The sequence below is a fragment of the Ovis aries genome, chromosome 5 (assembly GCF_016772045.2).
Source record: "Ovis aries strain OAR_USU_Benz2616 breed Rambouillet chromosome 5, ARS-UI_Ramb_v3.0, whole genome shotgun sequence".
Lineage (NCBI taxonomy): Eukaryota > Metazoa > Chordata > Mammalia > Artiodactyla > Bovidae > Ovis > Ovis aries.
The window spans coordinates 7,424,799-7,449,640 of record NC_056058.1 but is presented as its reverse complement, the minus strand read 5'-3'; the positions used below and the strand labels follow the sequence as shown (position 1 = coordinate 7,449,640).

The window sequence follows — 24,842 nt, the reverse complement described above, 5'->3', positions numbered from 1 at the left end:
CTGAACTGAACTGAATGGATAATGGTTAATTTCCCTAATGGTTAGATAGCATCACCAACTCAATGGACATGAATTTGAGCAGACTCCAGGAGACAGGAAAGCCTGGCGTGCTGCAGTCCATAGGGACACAAAGAGTCAGACACAACTTATCAACTGAAAACAACAATAGTGGCTAATACTGTGAAGCATCTTTTCATGTGCTTATGGGCCAGGTGTATGTCTTCTTTGGAGAAATTTCTTTTCATATTCCTTGCCCATTTTAAAGTTGGGTTGCTTGTCTTTTTTATTACTGAGCTTGTATTTATCTGTTTGGCTGTGGCAGGTCTTAGTTGCAGCATGCAGGATCCTTGGTCTTCGTTGCGGCGTGCAGAACCTTTTAGTCGTCACATGTGAGCTCTTAGTCACGTGGGATCTAGGTCCCCAACCAGAAATCAAACCTGAGCCTCCTGCAATGGGAGGGCAGAGTCTTAGCCATGGGACCACAGGGAAGTCCTTATTATTGACTTTGAAGAGTGCTTTGCATAGTTTAGATACAAGCTCCTCATCAGATACATGATTTGCACATATTTACTCCCGCACTGTGGGTTGTAGTCATTTAGTGATGCTTTCTTTATATGGAAGTCCTCATCTCTCTTTGGGCCTGTTTTAAAATGTACCTGGAATTTAGTTTTATTCAGGTTATGGTGAGGACTACAGATGAGGAAGCAATTGCCATTGAAAAGATAGTCTGTTACTTCCCATTTCCAAGATGGGGGTGGGTGGGGTATGCCACAAGACACAAGGCTACCTGGAGGAGCACCAGGAGGGGCATGGCAGGAACATTTTCAGGGGGTCTTCTACGGGAAGCAATGGGAAAGGCAGGGCATGCAGCCTTAGGACTGGGTAGTTTTTCTTTTTTAAGTTTTTAAAAAAGTTTGTTTATAGGTGAGATGAGCCTTTGATGTGGGTTCTTGGTTACTGCGTGTGGGCTTTCTCTAGTTGCCGTGAGCAGAAGCCACTCTCTAGTTGCTGCGGTGTGTGGGCTTCTTATTGAGGTGGGTTTTCTTGTGACAGTGTGTTTTCTTGTTGCAGCTCACAGGCTCCCGACAGCAGGCTTCAGTAGTTGAGGCACATACCCTTAGTTGCCCTGAGGCATGTAGGATCTTAGTTCCTGGACCGGGGATCCAACCTGTGTCCCCTGCATTGGCAGGCAAATTCTTAACCACTGAACCACCAGGCAACTCCTAGGGTTGGCTAACTTTGAATAATTTCAGCTGGCTCTGGGGCAGAGAGGTGCCCCAAGTTATCCAGTGCTTGGCCCTGGGATAATTAAGGTAGGGGTATATAGTGGCTCAGCCCAATAATGTTTGGAGTATGGACTCTGGATTGGTTAGTTTGCAAAAGAAGGGCATGCTCCTGGGGGAGTCATTTGCTGCCTCTAAGAAACAGCTAGTCCTGGGAGGGGTGGTGTCTGTCCAGTCAGTGAGGCTCCAGATGGAATATCATCTAGAATACAAGGAAATGGACTTTTCTGGAGGTCCAGAGGTTAAGAGTCCACCTGCCAATGCAGGGGTTCAATCTCTGGTCTGGAAATTAAGACCCCAGAGGCCTTGGAGCAACAAAGCCTCTGTGCTACAACTACTGAGCCGGTGGGCCTAGAGCCTGTTCTGTGTATCAGGAGAAGCCACTACAGTGAGAAACCCGTGCACGTCAATGAAGAGTAGCTCCCTGCTTGTCACAATTAGAGAAAGTCTGCACGCAGCGCTTAAGACCCAGTGCAGCCAAAACAAACAAGGAAATGAGAAAGTAGAGTTAATTCAGGGCTGCTCTTTGTCACCTGGGGGCTTCCCAGGTGACTCAGTGGTAAAGAACCTGCCTGCCCATGCAGGAGACTTGGGTTTGACCCCTGAGTTGGGAAGATCCCCCAGAGAAGGAAATGGCAACCCACTCCAGTATTCTTGCCTAGAGAATCCCATGGACAGATGAGCCATGGGGGTCACAAAAAGTCAGACACAACTTAGTAACTAAACAACAACAGCTCTGTCACCTGCCTATTGAGAGAGGAAGCTTGTCTTAGGGCCTATGCTCACGTCCTTTTTTCTCCCTGGCAGGAAGATGAGCGATTACATCTCGGCCATCATTGAGCTGAGTGCCCTGGTGGTCCGACGCCAGTATCGCCTGCATCACTACCTCGATTTCATCTACTACCGCACGGCTGATGGACGGCGCTTCCGGCAGGCCTGCAACACCGTGCATGGTTTCACCACAGAGGTCATCCAGGAGCGGCGGCGGGCGCTACGCCAACAGGGGGCCGAGGCCTGGTTTAAGGCCAAGCAGGGCAAGACCTTGGACTTCATTGATGTGCTGCTCCTGGCCAAGGTGAGACGGGACCCTGGAGGGTGGAGTCCTGCCTGGGACAGCTTCCTCCTGAGTTGCCACAACTGTGGAAAATCCGAACTAAGGCGGATCTCAGGAGGCATTAGTGGTAAAGCACCTGCCTGCTGTGCAGGAAATGCAAGCGACACGGGATCGATTCCTGAGTCAGGAAGATCCCCTGGAGAAGGAAATGGCAGCTCACTCCAGTATTCTTTCCTGGGCCCTCCCATGGACAGAGGCGCCTGACAGCTATAGTCCACGGGGTTGCAAAGAGTCGGGCGTGACTGAGTGCACACACACAGAATGTGGATCTAGAATGCAAGCAGATGTAGAACACGTGAGACTGTATTCATTTGCTGGATCTGCAGTGGGGTTTCCCAGGTGGTGCAGAGGTAAAGAATCCACCTGCCAGTGCAGGAGATGCAAGAGACGCGGGTTTGATCCCTGGGTTGGGCAGATCCCTTGGAGAAGGGAATATATACTCTCTCCAGTATTCTTGCCTGGAAAATTCCATGGACAGAGGAGGCTGGTGGGCTACAGTCCATAGGGCTGCAAAGAGTTGGACATGACTGAGCAACTGAGCACAGATTTGCCATTAAAAAAAGCACCATGACACTGGGTGGTTTATTTATTTGCTTATTTTTTTGGCTGATCTTTGTTGCTGTGTGCAGGCTTTCTCTAGTTGCAGCGAGTAGGGGCTGCTCTTCATTGCCACGCGCAGGCTTCTCCTTGCGCTGGCTTCTCTTGCTGCAGAGCACGGACTCTAAGGGGAGGCCTTCAGTAGTTGCAGCACGTGGGCTCGGTGGTTTTGCTGCACAGGCTTAGTTGATCCAGAGCATGTGGGGTCTTCCAGGAACAGGGATTGAATTGTCCCCTGAACTGGCAGGTAGATTCGTATGCAATGGACCACCAGGGAAGTCCCAGCACTGGGAGGTTAAAGGGCAGAAATCAGTCTTCTCAGTCTGGAGGTTAGAGCTCTGAGATCACAGTGATGGCAGCGCTGGTTTCTCCCGAGGCCCCTCTCCTCGGCTTGCAGCTGGCTGTCCTCACCTGTGTCTTCATGGCCTCGCCTCTGTCCGAGTCTGTCCTCATCTCCTCTTCTCATAAGGACACCGGTCACACTGGATTAAGGCCCGCTCTAATGACCTCACTGTAACTTAATTACCTCTGCAAAAGCCTTATCTCCAGATAAGGTCACATTTTGGGGTTAGGATTTTAACTCATGGGTTCTGGGGTGGGGGCGGGGAGGGGCACAATTCGGCCCACGGCACTAACAAAGATGAAATACAGGATCTTGAAGAAATATGACAGTTGCAGAGATGGGTGGTCACCTGTTTGTGATGCTTCTGTGGAGTTTCTGAGCAGCGCCTGGCTTTTGGATTCAGACGGTCCTGGATGCTAGTTCCAGCTCTACCACTTCATACATATTTGACCTTAGTTTTCCCTCTGAGCCTCAGTTTCCTCATTTACAACATGATGATCATAAGATCTGATCATGAGATTTTGTCAGGCCTCTGGCAAGATGCTTGGTGATAGGAACTGCCGAAGAAATGCAAACTCCCTTCTTCCTCTCACCTTTGGCTCTCTTTCCCTCTTTCTTGGACAAGTTGCATACCTCTGTCTGCTTGGGCTTCCCTTGATGGTCAGATGGTAAAGAATCTGCCTGCAATGCAGAAGACCTGGGTTCAATCCCTGGGTCAGGAAGATACCCTGGAGGAGGGAATGGAAACCCACTCCAGTATTTTTGCTTGGAAAATTCCATGGACAGAGGAGCCTGGCAGACTACAGTCCATGGTGGCAAAGAGTCAAGACATGACTGAGTGACTAACACACACACACACACAACTACCTGGAATCCTTTCCCCTGCAGCTTGGCTTAACAAAAAGAGGTGGGTGTCTTTAAAAAATATATATTCATTTATTTGGCTGTGCTGGGTCTTAGTTGCAGCATGTGAGATCTTTTTAAAAATTTTATTTATTGATTTTTGGCTGTACTAGGTCTTTGTTGCTGTTCAGGCTTTCTCGAGCTGTAGCAATGAGGGGTTACTCTTCGTTTGGGTGTGTCGGCTTCTCATTGTGGTGGCATCTCTTGTTGCAGAGCATGGGCTCTAGGCGTGTGGACTCAGTAGTTGTGGAACATAGGCTGAGCTGCTCCCCGGCATGTGGGATCTTCTGGGACCAGGGATTGAACCCGTGACACCTGCATTGGCAGGCATATTCTTAACCACTGGGCCACAGGGACGTCCCAAAGGGCATGTCCTAGGAAGAACTCCTAGGCTGTGGTGGGTGAGACAAAATGAGCTGAGCAGTCTATTGCCCATTCCAGGATGAAGATGGAAAGGAACTCTCAGATGAGGACATCCGAGCTGAGGCAGACACCTTCATGTTTGAGGGTGAGGATGTGGGGTGAGGCTGGGGAAGGATGGAAAAGGGCCCCATTGTCTGAGGACAGCATCTCTGCTACCTTCAGGCAGCCTCTAGCTAGGCTCCTCATCTGCCTGCAGGTCATGACACAACATCTAGCGGGCTGTCATGGGTACTGTTCAACTTGGCCAAGTATCCAGAGTACCAGGAGAAGTGCCGAGAAGAGATCCAGGAAGTCATGAAAGGCCGGGAGCTGGAGGAACTGGAGTGGTCAGTCTTGGGTCCTGGGGATATTGGGGGCAGGTTGAGTTTAGAGCCTTGAGTATTCATCTCTCTACCACTTACTGTCTAACTAACCTTAGCCAAGTCACTTAAACTTCTTGAATTTAAGTTTCTTCAGCTGTAAAATCGGGATGACAGTAATGCATAGGCATTCTTCATAGTGCAGGAATTCTTAGTTGGGAATGTTTTAGTCAGCAAAGGTTGCAATAATACTGTGTAACAAACAGTTCCTAAGCTCAGTGGTTTGCAGCGAGCATTTTTTTATTGCTCTTGTCTGCACATATTTTTCTTATCTGCATATTTCTCTTATTGCTGCTGAGCTTCACTGAGTTGAATAGGTTTGTTTCCAAGCTCAGGTTTGAATTCAGATCTGTCCTACATGTCTCCTCATTCTCCTTAGACCAGCAGCCATACTGGACATGATCCAGCATTATGCAGCATCAAACAACTAGAAAGTTCCTTTTGGTTCATTATCAGTCATTTGGATTATGAACTCAGGGAGACACTTTCAGTTGATGCCATCTTACACTGATACCATTTTACACCTTGCTAATCCTTGCTAATCTGCCTTGTTAAGGAAGGAAGAAGATGCCTCAGACTCTGAGAATTGGCAGGAGGTGGTATCTAGCCAGAATTCAATACCTCTCCTCTCTTTTCCCAGTGGTGTTTATATTTATGGATCTCTTTATACCAGGCATGCCATTTGCCCTTTGTGATAGCAGCATAAAATTTCTTTGAAAGACAGCCTGTTAGTATAAAGAAGACATCTAGATCATGAACATTTATAATTAATCTAATGTTGGGCGCTGAAGTCCAAAGGAAAAAAAATTAATGCAGTATAAGGAGATGATGTGTGGGTTTGTAAATACTGAAGTTGATCCATTCAGGCTGGTAAACTGTTGCTACTCCAGGTCGCTCTGTTTGTCCTGGCACATCCGCAGGGGTGCCCCCTGACCTCCACACAATTCATCAGTTAGAGAATTAATGCTGGGCTCAAAGACATCCAGCTAGAGCTGCTCTGATTGGTCAGGGGGCAGATATTTTTTCTGTTGAGGATTAGAGGTGTGTGCAGGGCATAACTGCAAATGCAAGTTGGGGGAAGTCTGAAATCCTGGACTGGTTTCCTGCAGTTGCTCCTAATAGCCTCTGCACGTGTGTGTGTGTCTCTAGGGGAGGGGGTGGCGTCATGGCCTGGCATCCAGTCACCCACTGTCCCACATTCCCCAGGGACGACCTGACCCAACTGCCCTTCACCACTATGTGCATCAAAGAGAGCCTCCGCCAGTTCCCACCTGTGACCCTGGTCTCCCGCCGCTGCACGGAGGACATCAAGCTCCCAGACGGACGCATCATCCCCAAAGGTGCCCCTTTGTGTTCCCTGTTGCCTGCTTGCTCTATCGCTCGTGGGGGTCTGGCCATGCCTGCCCCAGGTGCGGTATCGTTGTAGGCAGTTTATAGCCTGTGGCTTCTGGGGGTGGTGAGGAGATCCGGTTGTGTGTGTGTATCGGGGAGGCAGAGGTGGGTGGACCCAAGCAGAAAGGAAGGAGTAGGTATGATGGCGTGGGCTCCATGACGGTGCAGGTAGAGAAGGGTTGGCTTCTTTCTGTTGCCAGATATCCTTTGGAGACCAGGTCCTGTCCTGGGTGAGGCTGGGCATGCAGTGAAGCCTCATCCCCAGGTCCAAGCTTTGAGTACCAGCCAGTCTGGGGAAGACACAGCAGGGCATGGATGTTCCCAGTCACATGGGGTGAGGGATGGGCTACAGGGAGGGACAGGGACTGGAGAGCCCCAGATAAGGAGCGATGACGGTATCTGGCATGGAATGCAGGGAGGGCTGCCTGGAAGAGGGAACATGAGAGGTGAGCCTTGGGAAATGGAAGAGGGAACATGTTTATGGAGCAGAGCCTCAGAATACACATAGTGAAAGAAGTTGAATGTACAGTTGAGGCACTTGAACTTGATCCTCAGGGTAGTAGGGAGCCACGGGAGGTATTTGAGCTGTGGCGGAGCAATGTCAGGTGTGTGAGTAAGATCCCTGTGTGGCCAGGATGACAGCTAGGAAGAAGGCTATGGGGACCTCTAATGGAGAAGCAAGGCAGTGGATGGTGAAGCAAAAGTTTTTAAGGAAGGATGGGCAGGAAGGAGTGGCAGATGGCTTGTGGGAATTGTGCGGCTCTGGAGAGAGCTGGGGGAGGGATAGGTCTCCAGAGGAGGTCCTAGTTTCTCTCATTTCCACTGACCCCACTGACCCTCCCCTTCCCCACAGGAATTATCTGCCTGGTTAGCATCTATGGGACCCACTATAACCCTGAAGTGTGGCCTGACTCCAAGGTGAGCTCCTGCCCCAACCCTCCCTTCTCTCAGCTTCTTCCTCCTAAGACCTTGGTCAGCAAGGCCTCCCCTCTCCTCCTCCCCAGGGAGCCAGATGGTAGGGCTGAATGCAGGGCTTGAGTTCTTCTCCTCACCCACCATTCATTCCCCCATTCATTGTTAATTCATTATATCTACAAATCTTTTTTTTTTTTTTTAAACTTTTTGACTGCACTGCGTGGCATGTGGGAGTTTCCTGATCAGGGACTGAACCTATGCTCCCTGCAGTGGAAGTGCGGAGTCCTAACCATTGGACCGCCAGGGTTCAGTTCAGTCACTCAGTTGTGTCTGACTTTTTGCGACCCCATGGGCTGCAGCACACCAGTCTTCCCTGTCCATCACCAACTCCTGGAGCATACTCAAACTCATGTCTATCCAGTCGGTGATGCCATTCAACCATCTCATCCTCTGTCGTCCCCTTCTCCTCCTGCCTTCAATCTTTCTCAGCATCGGGGTCTTTTCTATGACTCAGCTCTTTGCATCAGGTGGCCACAGTGTTGGAGCTTCAGCATCAGTCCTTTGACTGAATATTCAGGATTAATTTCTTTTAGGATTGATTGGTTGGATCTCCTTGCAGTCCAAGGGACTCTCAAGAGTTTTCTCCAACACCACAGTTCAAAATCATCAGTTCTTCAGTGCTCAGCTTTCTTTATGGTCCAAGTCTCACATCCATACATGACTACTGGAAAAACCATATCTTTGACTAGATGGACCTTTGTTGGTGAAGTAATATCTCTGCTTTTTAATAGTCTAGGTTGGTCATAGCTTTTCTTCCAAGGAGCAAGCACCTTTTAACCTCAAGGCTGCAGTCACCATCTGCAGTAATTTTGGAGTCCAAGACTACCAGGGAAACCCCAACATATCTTTGTTGAGCATCTACTGTGAATGGGACACTGAGGGCCCTCTGGGGCACTCTGTCTTTGCTCTCACAGAGCAGACAGTGAAGTGAGGAGGAGGAAAATAAGCAAATAAATAAGATCATTTTGAACTGTGATACACACACAAGGGAAACAAAAACTGACCTGTGTTGGGGGACAGCAGTTTAGCTCACACAGTGAGGAAAGTCCTTACTAAAGAAGAGATGGGTGAGCTAAAACGGAAAATGTTCACACTTTAAAGTGTGAGGAGCAGGGAAACCTGTGTCCCATGTGGAGGAAGCTGCCAGTGCAAAGGTCCTGTGGTGGAAATGGAAAGGAGGCAGGTGTGGTTGGACCTCTTAGTCCAGCTGGTCTGGCCCCCAGGGGCTGAGGGAGGGAACCAACGCTGGGACAGCCAGAACTCACCCCCAATCTACTTCTGCCTAGGTGTACAACCCCTATCGCTTTGATCCAGACAACCCACAGCAGCGCTCCCCATTGGCTTACGTGCCCTTTTCTGCAGGACCAAGGTAACTTTTATTTCCCCCAATCCAAGTGAAGTGTAGGAGGAACATCAAGGCCAGTGGAAGGTCAGGGATGTGCCTGTTAGGAGCAGAAACCACTGGGGGTGTCCTGTCCACCAACCTGGTACCCTTTTCGTGCCCTCAATACATCAAGAAGCCCCCAAATCAGACCCTACGATATCACGATATCACCCAGGGTATCAGATATCTACTCTGTGCCAAGCCCTGAGTTCTGGGCTCATGTGCTCTTAATGGCTCTACGATGCCTTTGTCCGGGAGTTGAGGCTCCCAGTGTGTGTTAGTCGTTCAGTCATGTCCAACTCTCTGCGACCCCATGCACTGTAGCGCGCCAGGCTCCTCTGTTCATGGGATTCTCCAGGCAAGAATACTGGAGTAGGTTGCTATGCCCTCCTCCAGGGGAACTTCCTAACCCAGGGATCGAATACAGGTCTCTCGCATTGCAGGCAGATTCTTTACCGTCTGAGCTACCCAGGAAACCCTGAGGCTCCAAGGGGGAGGTCCTTTTGCCCCATCCCAGGGACCCCGCTCACACAGCGGCTGAGCCTGAGCCCTCTGTCCTCCGTCCACCAGGAACTGCATCGGACAGAGCTTCGCCATGGCTGAGATGCGCGTGGCTGTGGCGCTGACGCTACTGCGCTTCCGCCTGAGCGTGGACCGAACGCGCAAGGTGCGGAGGAAGCCCGAGCTCATTCTGCGCACGGAGAATGGCATCTGGCTCAAGGTGGAGCCGCTGCCTCCGCGGGCCTGAAGGTCGGCGCGCCCCTGAAGGTCGGCGCGCCCCTGCGGATCCCGGGGCCCCAAGCCCCGCCCAGAGAGGCCTAGGTCCCGCCCCCGAGGGACCAGGCCCCGCCCCAAGAGCAGGAGGGCATAGACCACGCCCCCCGGAAGGCTCTGCTCCTGGAGGACCGTTAAGCAGCCTGATGGTGCAGGTCACACCCACTCAAGGCAAGGCTCCGCCTCTGGAGGGTCTGATCCCGCCCCTCGAGGTCGAGATCCCGCCCTCCTGAGTGCCAGTTTCCGCCCTCTTGTTTGAGGAACCAGGATTGGCCACATTCCCTCGAGCTCAGGCCCCGCCCCAGCATCTCTCGGATTCCGATGTTCAGGCCCCACCAACTGAACCTTCTGAGGACCAAGGTTAGATATCTCAGGCCTCTAGGCTACGAGCCCAGTCTACCTCAGATCTCGGCCGCTTTTAAATTGAAGACGTGGAAACTGGAGCCTGAGATCAGAACCCTGACCATCACTTTCTTGAGGCCCCCAGCTCACATGGATGAACTCCCGAGGCTGCATCCCAGGGCCCAGGATGTTTGTTGTTGACTTGTAAGCCCAGACTCTCCCTCTCAAGCCCAGGATGTTTGTTGTTGACTTGTAAGCCCAGACTCTCCCTCTCAAGCCCCTTCCTTCTTCCCTTGCTCAAAACCCCTTAGGCGAGTGTCCTGAATTTTGTAGAATATAAGCAAAGGTGCAGACAGCTCCCATCACCCACTCCCTAGCCAGATCAGATCCTCACACCTGGATTCCAGCAAGGAAATGAGGGGTCCTGGACAGCTGGGAAGTTGTGGGCTAGGAGGCTGGGAAGACGTTTGTCCTCTGACATAAACTTGGGCTTTTGGGGACAGTTTGTGCATTTGTTTATTTCAACACGTGCGTGTGTGCTAAGTCTCTTCAGTGGTGTCCGACTCTTTGCGACGCTCTGGACTGTAGCCCACCAGGCTCCTCTGTCCATGGGATTCTCTGGACAAGAATAATGAGTGGATTGCCATGCCCTCCTCCAGGGGATCTTCCCAAACCAGGGATCAAATCCCTTTTGTCCCCTGCATTAGCAGATGGGTTCTTTACCATTAGTGCCACCTGGGAAGCCCCTTATTTCAACATACTGCTTAGTAAGTGTCCAATGGCACTGGGCTGAGAGCACGACAGCAGGCAAATCCCTGCCCTCAGGAGGATGGGGGACATGTGTTGGACAAATAATTCCATGGGTAAATGTATTTGCAACCTGTGAGAAGTGCTGCAAAAGAGAGGCTCTGGTTCTGGGCAAGCATAGCAGGGGATGGAGGGTGGCTCAAGGAGAGCTACTCTGATGCTGAACCTGGAGTAGAAGTTGAGTGTTGAGGAGGGAGCGAAGTGCTTTCCAGGAAGCAGGAACAGCATCTGCAAATGTCCTGGGGTGAGAGAGTGTGGTGTGCTCATGGAACTCACAAAAGGACTAGGGTGGCTGGATCTGGGGAGTGGGGCTGGAATGGAGAAGGGTGGAGAAGGGTGTCACAGTACAGGTTTTATGCAGAGGGTGTGTGTGTGTGTGTGTGTGTGTGTGTGTGTGTGTGTGCTAAGTCGCTTCAGTTGTGTCTGACTCTTTGGAACCCCGTGGACTGTAGCCTGCCAGACTCCTCTGTCCATGGAATTCTCCAGGCAAGAATACTGGAGCAGGTTGCCATTTCCTACTCCAGGGGATCTTCCTAACCCAGGGATTGAACCCAAGTGCCTTGTGCCTCCTGCACTGGCAGGCAGATTCTTTACTACTGCACCACCTCCTGTAGAGATGGGACGATGATAGTGACTGCAATGATCACATTAATTCATCACATATTTTTCTGAGCATCTGCTGTGAGCCAGGGAGTGTTTGAGTCCTTGCATCACTGACATTCTGGCGCTGGTGGTAGTGGGGGAAACAGATGACAGATGATAAACAAGCAAATAAATAAGTAAATTCACACGGCCTTGGAGGTCACTGGATGGATTATGAATTTCACTGTGACAGAAATCGGGAGCCATGGAGGGTTCTGAGCAAAAGAGGGACAAGATTTGTCTTACAGGGACTTCCATGGTGGTCTAGTGGCTAAGACTACTCCATGCTCCTAATGCAGGGACATGGGTTTGATCCCTGGTCAGGGAACTAGATAGCACGTGCCACAACTAAGAGTTCACAGGTTGCAACTAGCGATTCCGCATGGCACAAAACAGAAGTCTGAAGATTCCACGTGCTGCAACTAAGACCTGGAACAGCCAAATAAATAAACAAATATTAAAAAAATGTTATCTGACAGTCGTGGGTTACTATGTTGAATAGAGACTGTGGTGAGGATGGGATGAGGGAAATCAGATTGGTTGTGGGGGGGGTGGTGGGGTGGTGAGATGATGGTGGCTCTGCCCAAGCTGGGGGCTATAGAGGCGACGAGCGGCGGTTGGATTATGATGAGAAATGACTGTTTCATGATGGTCATACTGGCAGGTCTGCAGATAAATGGAATGTGAGGCTTGGGAGAATGGGCCAACACCAGGTTTGGGTCTGTGGTGGTTTAGTTGCCAAGTTGTGTCTGACTGTTTGCAACCCCATGCACTGTAGCTCGCCAGGCTCCTCTGTCCATGGAATTTTCCAGGCAAGAATACTGGAGTGGGTTGCCATTTCCTTCTCCAGGGGATCTTCCAGACCCAGGAATCGAACCCGGGTCTCCTGCATTGAAGGTGTATTCCTGCATTGCAGGTGGATTCTTTACCAACTGAGCTATAAGGGAAGACCAGGTTTGGGTCTGAGCACCTGGAAAGATGGAAATTCTACCAACTGAGATGGAGAATCCCAAATGGCGTGTTTTTTTGGCGAGGGGCGGGTGAGGGGGGGCAGCCGGGAAGCGGGAGGTGGTTTGAGATCAGCATGTTTGTTTGGGCTGGGGTAGTTGGAGAAGTCAACCTGGCCAGTTGAGCAGATGGGTTCTTAATTTGGACAAGTCCAGGGCTGGTGACGTACATCTGGGGAGGCTCAGTGTTTAGATGTTTAGAAAGCCTCAGGGCCAGGAGGGATCCCTTGGTGTGTGTGTGTGCTTGTGTCTGCACCTCTACACACTGGCGAGCTTGTGAGGACATGAAGGAGGGGCTCAAGGACCAAGCCCTGGTGTCTCCAAATTAATAATGAGGTATAAGTCGATTGAATACTGCTTGTGTGCCCTTCCCAGATATTTTCATTTAGTTCTCAAGGGTGCTGCTATTATCTCTTTTTGGGCTCCCTAGGTGGCTCAGGGGTAAGGAATCTGCCTGCCAAGCAGAAGACAAGGGTTGGATCCCTGGGTTGGAAAGATTCCCCTAGAGGAGGAAACGGCAACACACTCCAGTATTCTTGCCTGGGAAATTCCATGGACAGAGGAGCCTGGCGGGCTATAATCCCTGGGATCACAAAAGAGTCTCCGGCAATTTAGCAACTGTGCACACACGCACTGTCTCGTTTCACGGAGGTGGAAACTTGAGTTCCCCAGAATGAAACGACTCACCCCGAATCATACAACGATGTCCTTGGGACCTTAGAGGGGGCCCGGAGTCGTTTTCTACCCTGTGCTTCGGGCTCCTTGTCCTGGCGGGGTCTCTAGCCCCCTTTTCCCGGAAAGGAGTGTACTAGGGAACGGGGTGGGGTTGGGGGCATGGAGGAGCGGAGGCAAACCTGGGAAGCCGATCCTGGCGCGCCCTCAGGTGGCGTAAAGTGGGGTCGTCGCTCGAAATCCTGTGTCAGAGGCTACAAGAGGTCTAAGTGGGGAACTTGCGATTCCGGGCCCTACAGGCACCACTCGGCTTTGATGATGCTCCGTCTTCCACATCCTTGTTCAGGCTGAGGGTCTCCAGGAGCATACCATTCCCTAAATATCTCAAAGGCATCTTTCGCGCCACCCTTTCCCTTGCCACCTTGTCCTCCACCGGCAAAAATAACTTGGCCTTGGGAGGCAAGAGATGTGGGTTCAAACCCCGGCTCTGTCCGCTCCTAGCGGTGGGCTTGGGCGCATGACTGCCCTTCTCTGCTGCTTCGTTCTCCCTGATCGTGTGGATTTTACAGGATCATCATCCTTGCAATTAATGCAGATTGACTTTCCGCTAAGGGCTGAGGGTGGTGAATGAAAGAGACAAGGAGGAGGGGAAAGAGACAAGGTCCCCGAGACTCAGGTGCACCCTTGCACGTGATTCTTAAGGCCTGGTGCTGTCACTGCTGCTGCTGCTGAGTCGCTTCAGTCGTGTCCGACTCTGTGTGACTCCTAGACGGCAGCCCACCAGGCTCCCGTCCCTGGGATTCTCCAGGCAAGAACACCGGAGTGGGTTGCCATTTCCTTCTCCAATGCATGAAAGTGAAAAGTGAAAGGGAAGTCGCTTGGTCGTGTCCGACTCTTAGCGACCCCATGGACTGCAGCCTACCAGGCTCCTCTGTCCATGGGATTTTCCAGGCAAGAGTACTGGAGTGGGGTGCCATTGCCTTCTCCGGGGGTGCGGGGATACTTTTAATTAAATCTTTCCTCTCCTGAGTGTGTCGGAGGCTCCCTCAGCTGGACGATTCGGGAACAACAGGCTCGAAAGCGTCTGGTCTCCACTAGTTTAACGTGTGAGCGTGAGTGCACGCGAGGCCGTCTGTGACTTGGTATGTTAGGGTGCATTTGAGTGAATATGCGAGCATCCATGTGACTGTGTGCAAGTATGTGAGGGTGTGTACGTGTGTAAGAGTCAAAATGTGTGCACAGTGTGTGATTGTGTGCTGTGTGAGATGGTGGGCGCATGCATCCGTGTGTGTGCATGTGTGTGGGTGGGTGTGTTGGGAAGAGCGAAGAGCAGAATTGCGCTCACTGAATGACTGCAACTGTTCACATCAGGCTGGGCTTATCGCAGGAGCTGCTGTTCAAACTTCCCTCAGGCAGGACATTCTGGAGAAATAATGCCTTTGGAAGCAGCCCTAAGTAAGGACTGGAGGGGCGTGGGCGGGTATATGTTCTCTGCTCTCTCCCAAAGGGACTGAGCCCCAGGTACTCATAGAGTAAGCTTCCCTGATAAAGCATCCTTTACCTGCTGCCTTCTCTTCTTTGTCTCACTTCCCCATTGTCTTACTGGCATTTTCTAGAATCACCTCCCAAAGAAACAACTTACAGTTGAATTTTTGTCTCAAGGTCACTTCCGAATAAGGTATTTTCACTTGAATCTTTACACCAGCGTTAAATTCTGGAGAACCCAAACTAAGACACATATATGGGTTTACTTCCCTAATTCTCATGCGAGTGTTATTTGCTCAGTTGTGTCCGACTCTTTGAGACCCCATGGACTGTAGCCCACCAGGCTCCTCTGTCCTTGGGATTCTCCAGGCAAGTATAGTGAAGTGGGTTTCCATTCCCTCCAACAGGGAATCTTCCTGATCCAGGAATGGAACCCGGATCTCCCTCACTGCAGGTGGAGTCTTTACCATCTGTAGACCTAATCTTAACGCCTCTTCTTACCAAGAAGGAGAAGGAAAATCACTTGTTCAAGGTCACACAGCTGGAGATCAGGCAAAGGTGGGCACTCACCATGGGCTTTCTGACCCCAAGTCCAGGGCTTTCTCCCCTCTGGGAGTCTCCTCCTTGATAAGCGCTCAGGGAATAAATGGGGTGAGGCTCGTAAACAGCCGGTAGGTTACTGATGTGTGTGCTGGATGGACCCAAAGCTCTTGCCTTGTGCTCATGTCCTCATTCTGTCATAAAATAAGAAGAATAATGGCAAACACCATGCTTGGTGCTGACTGTGTGTCAAGGAACATTGTTGGAGGCACTTTATTATTTATCTCCTCTCTCCTCTCTCTCCCCCTTCCTTTCTCTCCACGTATGACATGGGAAACATTTTCACTCTGTTCCCGCTCCCCAACCACCAGCCCCGCAGTGTGGTGTGATTTCTTTTTCATTTTACAAAACTGCATATAAGAGCATTTGCAAGGCACACATTTGTGGACACATAACTATTTTTTGCATTTCTTTACCCTCCCCATGGAAAAGAAATGCAAAAAAATAGTTATGTGTGCACAAATGTGTGCCTTGCAAATGCTCTTATATGCAGTTTTGAAAAGAAATGCAAAAAAGCAAAATGGCTTTCTGAGAAGGCCTTACAAATAGCTGTGAAAAGAAGAGAAGCGAAAAGCAAAGGAGAAAAGGAAAGATATAAGCATCTGAATGCAGAGTTCCAAAGAATAGCAAGAAGAGATAAGAAAGCCTTCCTCAGTGATCAATGCAAAGAAACAGAGGAAAACAACAGAATGGGAAAGACGAGAGATCTCTTCAAGAAAATTAGAGATACCAAGGGAACATTTCATGCAAAGATGGGCTCGATAAAGGACAGAAATGGTCTGGACCTAACAGAAGCAGAAGATATTAAGAAGAAGGAGCAAGAATACACAGAAGAACTGTACAAAAAAGAGCTTCATGACCAAGATAATCATGATGGTGTGATCACTCACCTAGAGCCAGATATCCTGGAATGTGAAGTCAAGTGGACCTTAGAAAGCATCACTACGAACAAAGCTAGTGGAGGTGATGGAATTCCAATTGAGCTATTTCAAATCCTGAAAGATGATGCTGTGAAAGTGCTGCACTCAATATGCCAGCAAATTTGGAAAACACAGCAGTGGCCACAGGACTGGAAAAGGTTAGTTTTCACTCCAATCCCAAAGAAAGGCAATGCCAAAGAATGCTCAAACTACCACACAATTGCACTCATCTCACACGCTAGTAAAGGAATGCTCAAAATTCTCCAAGCCAGACTTCAGCAATATGTGAACCGTGAACTTCCAGATGTTCAAGCTGGTTTTAGAAAAGGCGGAGGAACCAGAGATCAAATTGCCAACATCCGCTGGATCATGGAAAAGCAAGAGAGTTCCAGAAAACATCTATTTCTGCTTCATTGACTATACCAAAGTCTTTGACTGTGTGGATCACAATAAACTGTGGAATATTCTGAAAGAGATGGGAATACAGACCACCTGACCTGCCTCTTGAGAAACCTATATGCAGGTCAGGAAGCAACAGTGAGAACTGGACATGGAACAACAGACTGGTTCCAAATAGGAAAAGGAGTATGTCAAGGCTGTATATTGTCACCCTGCTTGTTTAACTTCTATCATGAGAAACGCTGGGCTGGAAGAAGCACAGGCTGGAATCAAGATTGCCAGGAGAAATGTCAACCTCAGATATGCAGATGACACAACCCTTATGGCAGAAAGTGAAGAGGAACTAAAAAGCCTCTTGAGGAAAGTGAATGAGGAAAGTGAAAAAGTTGGCTTAAAGCTCAACATTCAGAAAACAAAGATCATGACATCTGGTCCCATCAGTTCATGGGAAATAGATGGGGAAACAGTGGAAACAGTGTCAGACTTTATTTTTCTGGGCTCCAAAATCACTGCAAATGGTGACTGCAGCCATGAAATTAAAAGACGCTTACTCCTTGGAAGAAAAGTTATGACCAAGCTAGATAGTATATTCAAAAGCAGAGACATTACTTTGCCGACTAAGGTCTGTCCAGTCAAGGCTATGGTTTTTCCTGTGGTCATGTATGGATGTGAGTGTTGGACTGTGAAGAAAGCTGAATGCAGAAGAATTGATGCTTTTGAACTGTGGTGTTGGAGAAGGCTCTTGAGAGTCCCTTGGACTGCAAGGAGATCCAACCAGTCCATTCTAAAGGAGATCAGTCCTGGGTGTTCTTTGGAAGGAATGATGCTGAAGCTGAAACTCCAGTACTTTGGCCACCTCATGCGAAGAGTTGACTCATTGGAAAAGACTCTGATGCTGGGAGGGATTGGGGGCAGGAGGTAAAGGGGATGACAGAGGATGAGATGGCTGGATGGCATCACTGACTCAATGGACATGAGTTTGAGTGAACTCCGGGAGTTGGTGATGGACAGGGAGGCCTGGCGTGCTGCGATTCACAGGGTCGCAAAGAGCTGGAGATGACTGAGCGACTGAACTGAACTGAACTGAACTATTTTTTGAGGACTCTAAACATGTTAGGAAATATATCTGTTTGTTAACTTTTATTGTATAATAAACCTTCAGGAAGTTTAGTAATTTAAAATGACAAACTTAAGCTCCCTTGCAAACTTAAAAAACCATCTTCTCAGCAACACCTAGATAAGGGTTTAATAACTGGGTCCTATACTTTGACCATCTGATGCAAAGAGCTGACTCATTGGAAAAGACCCTGCTGCTGGGAAAGACTGAAGGCAGGAAGAGAAGAGGGTGGCAGAGGATGAGATGGTAGGATGGCATCACCGACTCAATGGACTTGAATCTGAGCAAGCCCTGGGAGATGCTGAAGGACAGGGAACTAGCGTGCTTCAGTCCGCAGGGTCACAAAGAGTCAGACACGATTTAGTGACCGAATAACAACGACAACTGCCCTAGTCTAGCTGACGCACAACATAAAATCATCATAATCTCTTGAGGGGAGGGATGGCAAAGAGTTTACTGCTAACTTTAATTTACTACTTGGGAAGTTAGAAGGGGACAAATGATCTCTTTTTTAGCATTACACTTCCCAAGGGGCATTTCTCCAAGCCTCCCTTCTGTGGCTTGGGGTGGTCCTTGGTGGTCAGGCTAGTTTTTGTGAACAATCATTACCCAGTAAGTAGACAGGGCAGATGATGATGATGAAGAAGGAGGAGGAGGAAGGGCAGGAGGAGGGATGTGGGGAGGAAGGAGACTATTCATGACTGTATTGCCAAAAATAATATGCCCTAGCGGCTTTTCCTCACTGTGTGTGTTCTCTGTACTTTTCCGAAGTTTTCCTCCAGGCTTTCTGGCTCCCAAGCCAGTTTATTTGATCTGCTGCCACCTGGGCCAGAAATCTGGCAGCTCTGCCATCTGGTTCTCCCTACAGTGTAGCCTCAGGGACCTGTTGGTTTTTTCACCTCAAACCTGCGTCAGGGCTGGGAGTGCTGAGTCAGATTGCATCAGCTCCACTGTGGGTCTCCAGCATGGCTGGTTCTGGCTGCTTTGATTCTCTTTAGTTCAGTTCAGTCGCTCAGTCATGTCCGTCTCTTTGCGACCCTATGAATCGCAGCACGCCAGGCCTCCCTGTCCATCACCAACTCCCGGAGTTCACTCAGACTCACGTCCATTGAGTCAGTGATGCCATCCAGCCATCTCATCCTCTGTTGTCCCCTTCTCCTCCTGCCCCCAATCCCTCCCAGCATCAGAGTCTTTTCCAATGAGTCAGCTCTTCGCATGAGGTGGCCAAAGTACTGGAGTTTCAGCTTTAGCATCATTCCTTCCAAAGAACACCCAGGACTGATCTCCTTCAGAATGGACTGGTTGGATCTCCTTGCAGTCCAAGGGACTCTCAAGAGCCTTCTCCAACACCACAGTTCAAAAGCATCAATTCTTCGGCATTCAGCCTTCTTCACAGTCCAACTCTCACATCCATACATGACTACTGGAAAAACCATAGCCTTGACTAGATGGACCTTAGTTGGCAAAGGAACGTCTCTGCTTTTGAACATGCTATTTAGGTTGGTCATAACTTTCCTTCCAAGAAGTAAGCGTCTTTTAATTTCATGGCTGCAATCATCATCTGCAGTGATTTTGGAACCCCCAAAATAAAGTCTGACACTGTTTCCACTGTTTCCCCATCTATTTCCCATGAACTGATGGGACCGGATGCCGTGATCTTCGTTTTCTGAATGTTGAGCTTTAAGCCAACTTTTTCACTCTCCTCTTTCACTTTCATCAAGAGGCTTTTTAGTTCCTCTTCACTTTCTGCCGTAAAGGTTGTGTCATCTCCATATCTCAGGTTATTGATATTTCTCCCAGCAATCTTGATTTCAGCCTGTGCTTCTTCCAGTCCAGCGTTTCTCATGATGTACTCTGCATAGAAGTTAAATAAGCAGGGTGACAATATACAGCCTTGATATACTCCTTTTCCTATTTGGAACCAGTCTGTTGTTCCATGTCCAGTTCTAACTGTTGCTTCCTGACCTGCATACAGGTTTCTCAAGAGGCAGGTCAGGTGGTCTGGTATTCCCATCTCTTTCAGAATATTCCACAGTTTAATGTGATCCACACAGTCAAAGGCTTTGGAATAGTCAATAAAGCAGAAATAGATGTTTTTCTGGAACTCTCTTGCTTTTTCCATGATCCAGCGGATGTTGGCAATTTGATCTCTGGTTCCTCTGCTTTTTCTAAAACCAGCTTGAACATCTGGAAGTTAACGGTTCACGTATTGCTGAAGTCTGGCTTGGAGAATTTTGAGCATTCCTTTACTAGCGTGTGAGATGAGTGCCATTGTGTGGTAGTTTGAGCATTCTTTGGCATTGCCTTTCTTTGGGATTGAAGTGAAAACTAACCTTTTCCAGTCCTGTGGCCACTGCTGTGTTTTCCAAATTTGCTGGCATATTGAGTGCAGCACTTTCACAGCATCATCTTTCAGGATTTGAAATAGCTCAATTGGAATTCCATCACCTCCACTAGCTTTGTTCGTAGTGATGCTTTCTAAGGCCCACTTGACTTCACATTCCAGGATATTTGGCTCTAGGTGAGTGATCACACCATCATGATTATCTTGGTCATGAAGCTCTTTTTTGTACAGCTCTGTGTATTCTTGCCACCTCTTCTTAATATCTTCTGCTTCTGTTAGGTCCATACTATTTCTGTCCTTTATCGAGCCCATTTTTGCATGAAATGTTCCCTTGGTATCTCTAATTTTCTTGAAGAGATCTCTCGTCTTTCCCATTCTGTTGTTTTCCTCTATTTCTTTGCATTGATCGCTGAAGAAAGCTTCTTTTTATCTCTTCTTGCTATTCTTTCGAAACTCTGCATTCCAATGCTTATATCTTTCCTTTTCTCCTTTGCTTTTCGCTCCTCTTCTCTTCATAGCTATTTTGCCAAGAAAATGCACTGGTCATAGCAAACACCCTCTTCCAACAACACAAGAGAATACTCTACACATGGACATCACGAGATGGTCAACACCGAAATCAGATTGATTATATTCTTTGCAGCCAAAGATGGAGAAGCTCTATACAGTCAACAAAAACAAGACCAGGAGCTGACTGTGGCTCAGATCATGAACTCCTTATTACCAAATTCAGACTTAAATTGAAGAAAGTAGGGAAAACCGCTAGACCATTCAGGTATGACCTAAATTAAATCCCTTATGATTATATAGTGGAAGTGAGAAATAGATTCAAGGGACTAGATCTGATAGGTAGAGTGCCTGATGAACTATGGAATGAGGTTCGTGAAATTGATTATCTTAGCCCATTGATTATCTTAGCCAGCCTTGATTATCTTAGCGCATTTGAAGACAGAAGCAGAATGAACATATGTGTCCCAACCTATCTCTGTAGTCCTGGTGTGGCTTCAGGGAGTGGTTCTTATTCATGGCCCACTTTTCCAGGTCATTCAGGTTTCTGCCCAAAAGCCACCTCCTCAGGGAGGCCTGCCCTGACTGCCCAGTCCAGAGCAGTGCTCTTGGTCACTTTCTAGTGCATCTCACTCTGTTCATTTCCCTAATTCCTGCCACCACCCGACTTGGTCTTATTTCCTGTTGACTTCCTCCACTAGATGTGAGCTCAATGATCCAGAGACCTTGTCTGTCTTGTTCATCCCGTGTGCTGGGTCCCAGCCTGTACAGCTTGTTGTTGAGGAATGAGCCACCTGGGAGATATAAATCCTCTCTTCATTTGCAGAGGAGGACATGAAGATTAGAGAGGGCAGTTGACTTGCCCAGGGTCATACAGCCAGCGAGTAGCAGAGCTGAGACTTGAACTCAGTCAGTTCTTCTGAGTCCGGAACTTGTTCCTTCCTAATAGCTGAGGGAGGAGAGGTGAAACGCCAGCCAGCAGGCAGCCTGCAGGCTTGTTCTAGAGAGACTCCAGGCTGGTTCATGAGAGGTGTGTCTTTATTATGACAGCAAATAAAAACTCATCATCTGTTTTGTGTGGCCAGCTATGTGCCTTTCACTGTGCTAAATCCGTATTTCTTTTTAAAATTGTGTTTTAGTGATAAACATTCTAGCAGCTCAATGTGGGAGAAAAATGCATTCGAGACTCCAATTTACTTCTCTCAGTTCCACTGTGTTGTGTGGATTCTTCTGGACTTTTTCATCGCATATACAAACACGTGCACACATACAAATGCACTCACAGACGTTGTTTATAATCTCACCTTTGTGCTGTGCTCAGTTGCTCAGCTGTGTCTGACTCTTAGCAGCCCCATGGACTGTAGTCTGCCAGGCTCCTCTGTCCACTGAATTCTCCAGGCAAGAATACCAGAGTGGGTTGCTCTTTTCTTCTCCAGGACATCTTCTCAACCAAGGGATTGAACACATGCCTCCTGTTTCCTGCATTGGCAGGTGGATTCTTAATCACTGTGCCACCTGCAAACTGTTTTGAAACATGCTTTCTCCTACTCTTTCTGCCTGTGTCTAATGGGATGCTTGCAACTCTCTGTGAGGTTCTATCAACCCATCTAACAGATGTGAAAAGTGAGGTTCAGAGGGGTGATGGACTGTGCCAGTGGCTGGTGATACCAAGCAACCACCACAGCTGGTCTGGCACAGGCTTGCCCACTGCCAGGCTCTGGATGGGTGTGGAAGGAGAGTGGCTCCTTTCTTCAGCCCTGGCTGGGGGACATCCTGTAAGCCAGGCTTGTGTGATTTGGCAGCTGAGATGTTCTTTGATGAGAAACCCCTGGAGACGCTCCAGCCTCCTCGGGCACAGAACAGAAGGTCCCCATCTGAGGCTTCCTGTCCTTCCATGCTGGGTCCCTTTATTCTCCTACCGTCTGATCCAGGAAGCGGGTGATGGATCCTGCCCCTTCTGTAGGCCCTAGGCCTGCTGGATTTTGAGTTCTTGGCCACATGGTGAAGCAGTCTTTAATCCTGGCTTCTGGAGAGAATGCTGGACCAAAATTTTCACCTTAGCTGGTTCCCCCAAGGATTTGGCAACTGCCTTCACAGTGTGGGTGCTGAAAGGACAAGGACAGGCTTGCTTGCACCTACTCTGTGACTGTGGGGCCCTTTTAACCACGCAGTCCACTTCCCCTCTTCATTTGGGTCCCGCTCAAAGGTCACCTCCTCCGGGAAGCCCTCGTGTCCCTATTACTGTCTGGCAATTCTTGATCACTTATCTGATCATCGCCCTTCTCCCCCTTAGAGGAGTCCTCTGACAGAAGAGACAATGTCTGTTGTGCTTATAGCTACAACCTACCCTCTAGAGTTGTTTCTAGAACATAATAGGCACTCAGTAAATCCACAGCCACCCAGGCCTGGCAAGGACAGATTTTTCTCCTGATTTTACAGATTAAAAAAAGTGAGAGACAAACGAGGTGTGGTTCCCTGACATATATTGCAGAGCCTGACCCAGGTCTCTTAAAGCAGTGACTCTCAAACTTTAACAAACACAAGAATCCCTGGAACCTGGTTAACACATAAATTCTGATTAGGAAAGTACAATCCGACAGTAATGATCTGTCACTGTGAAATGAACACTCGCAAAATCTTTTTTTCTAATTATTTTAAATTAAATCAATAACTTTTAAATGTTGTTTTAGGGTGTAGCTGATTAACAATGTTGTGATAGTTTCAGACAGACAGCTAAGGGATTCAGTCAGGCATCTACATGTATCCATTCTCCCCAAAACTCTGCTCCCATCCAGGCTTCCACATAACACTGAGCCTGTAGGTTATCTGTGGCTCAGCTGGTAAAGAATCCAGCTATCTTGTGACTCAGCTGGTAAAGAATCCACCTGCAATGCGAGACCTGGTTTCGATCCCTGGGTTGGGAAGATCCCCTGGAGAAGGGAAAGGTTACCCACTCCAGCATTCTGGCTTGGAGAATTCCATGCACTGTATAGTTCATGGGGTCACAAAGAGTCGGGCACGACTGAGTGACTTTCGCTTTCACTTCACTTTTAAATATAGCAGTGTGTACCTGTCCACCCCAAACTCCCTTACTATCCCTCCCCCCATCCTCACTGATCCCTCCCGGCAGCAGCCATAAATTTATCTATAAGTCTGTGAGTCTCTTTCAGCTTTGTAAGTAGGCTCATTTGTATCATCTCTTTTTAGATTCCGCTTGTAAGGGACGTTTGTCCTCTGATTTACTTCACTCGATATGACAGTCTCTAGGTCCAGCCATGTTGCTGCAGATGGCATTATGTCGTTCTTTGAAATCAGCCCCCAAACCTTCGTGGCTCAAAACAATGGCTACTTTATTTTCTCTCATGATTCTGCATGTCAACTTGGAACCCTGTGACGTCACCCAAGGCTGTGAGCATCTGCAGGCTCAGCGGGTTGGACCGTACAGATGGCTCCCTCTTGTGGCCGGCAGGTGACACTGACTGTCGGCTGGAAGAGAATCCAAGGCTGCTGATCAGAGCTTCTCCACCTGGCTTGGGCTTCTCTATCACATGGTGACTGAGTTCCAAGGGACTGTGTTTCAAGAACAGCATGTAGGGCTTCCCTGGCGGCTCAGTGGTAAAGAATCTGCCTGCCAATGTAGTAGACACAGGTTTGATCGCTGGTCTGGAAAGATCCCACATGCTGCGGAGCAACGAAGCCCCTGCATCACGACTACTGAGCCTTTGCTCTAGAGCCTGGGAGCCACAAGAGAAAAGCCGATGCAGCCCATGAAGCAGTGAAGACCCAGCGCAGCCAAAATAATAAATAAATACAATTATATACATAAAAAACTTGCAAATTTAAGCTGCCAAACCAGTCTGAGGCCCATCACTGGCATGGTACCACCTGACCGCACAATGTTAGTTAAACAGTGTCAGGCCTGATTCCAGGAGAAGACAAAATTTCCTCCTCTCACTGGGGACAATGGCAGAAAGTTTGCAGCCATCACCTTGGTGTATTACAGCCCAAAGTTCTGCATTTCCTAGATGTTGCTGCTATTGCCAGCGCTGCTGGTCTGAGGACCCCATTTTGGCTGGCCAGGTTTTACAGCTTGTAGCTATAAAGTTCCCTTTCTTCCCTAAACAGTTGATGAGTTCTGAATATATGCCAAGATTCACTTTCACTAGTCCTATCTTGTTGAATTACTTCTCTGTGTGGCTGGAGAGAGTTATTGCACCTCTCTGGACCCCTGTTTCCTCTTCTTTCTTCCTGCTTCTCCCCACCCCTCTCTGGCTAGCCCTGCTGCTTCTCACCTGCTCCCACCTTGCTCCTGGCTCTTTTCTGGATGGAATTGTCAGTGGCTGGATCCACCTCAGCAGAGGAGAAGAGTCTAGGACAGTGCACCCAAACTTGCTGGGGTCTCCAGGCTTCCCAGGTGGCTCAGTGGTAAAGAATCTGCCTGCCAATGTAGGAG

At 48.8% G+C, this 24,842-nt stretch overlaps 1 protein-coding gene across 6 annotated transcripts in view; it reads left to right on the top strand.

Moving 5' to 3' along the window:
* The window catches only part of LOC101119041 (ultra-long-chain fatty acid omega-hydroxylase), a 36,557-nt gene extending 26,166 nt beyond the window's left edge, over positions 1 to 10,391 (top strand). For all 6 annotated transcript variants that reach the window (XM_042249752.1, XM_042249751.1, XM_027979085.2 and 3 more), the window contains 7 exons: positions 2,091 to 2,358; positions 4,682 to 4,748; positions 4,860 to 4,989; positions 6,229 to 6,362; positions 7,268 to 7,332; positions 8,676 to 8,758; positions 9,344 to 10,391. In XM_042249752.1, the coding sequence (XP_042105686.1) occupies positions 2,091 to 2,358; positions 4,682 to 4,748; positions 4,860 to 4,989; positions 6,229 to 6,362; positions 7,268 to 7,332; positions 8,676 to 8,758; positions 9,344 to 9,521 (925 nt within the window). In that variant the 3' untranslated portion in view covers positions 9,522 to 10,391. The remainder of the gene's footprint in view (positions 1 to 2,090; positions 2,359 to 4,681; positions 4,749 to 4,859; positions 4,990 to 6,228; positions 6,363 to 7,267; positions 7,333 to 8,675; positions 8,759 to 9,343) is intronic.
* The last annotated feature ends 14,451 nt before the right edge of the window (positions 10,392 to 24,842 follow it).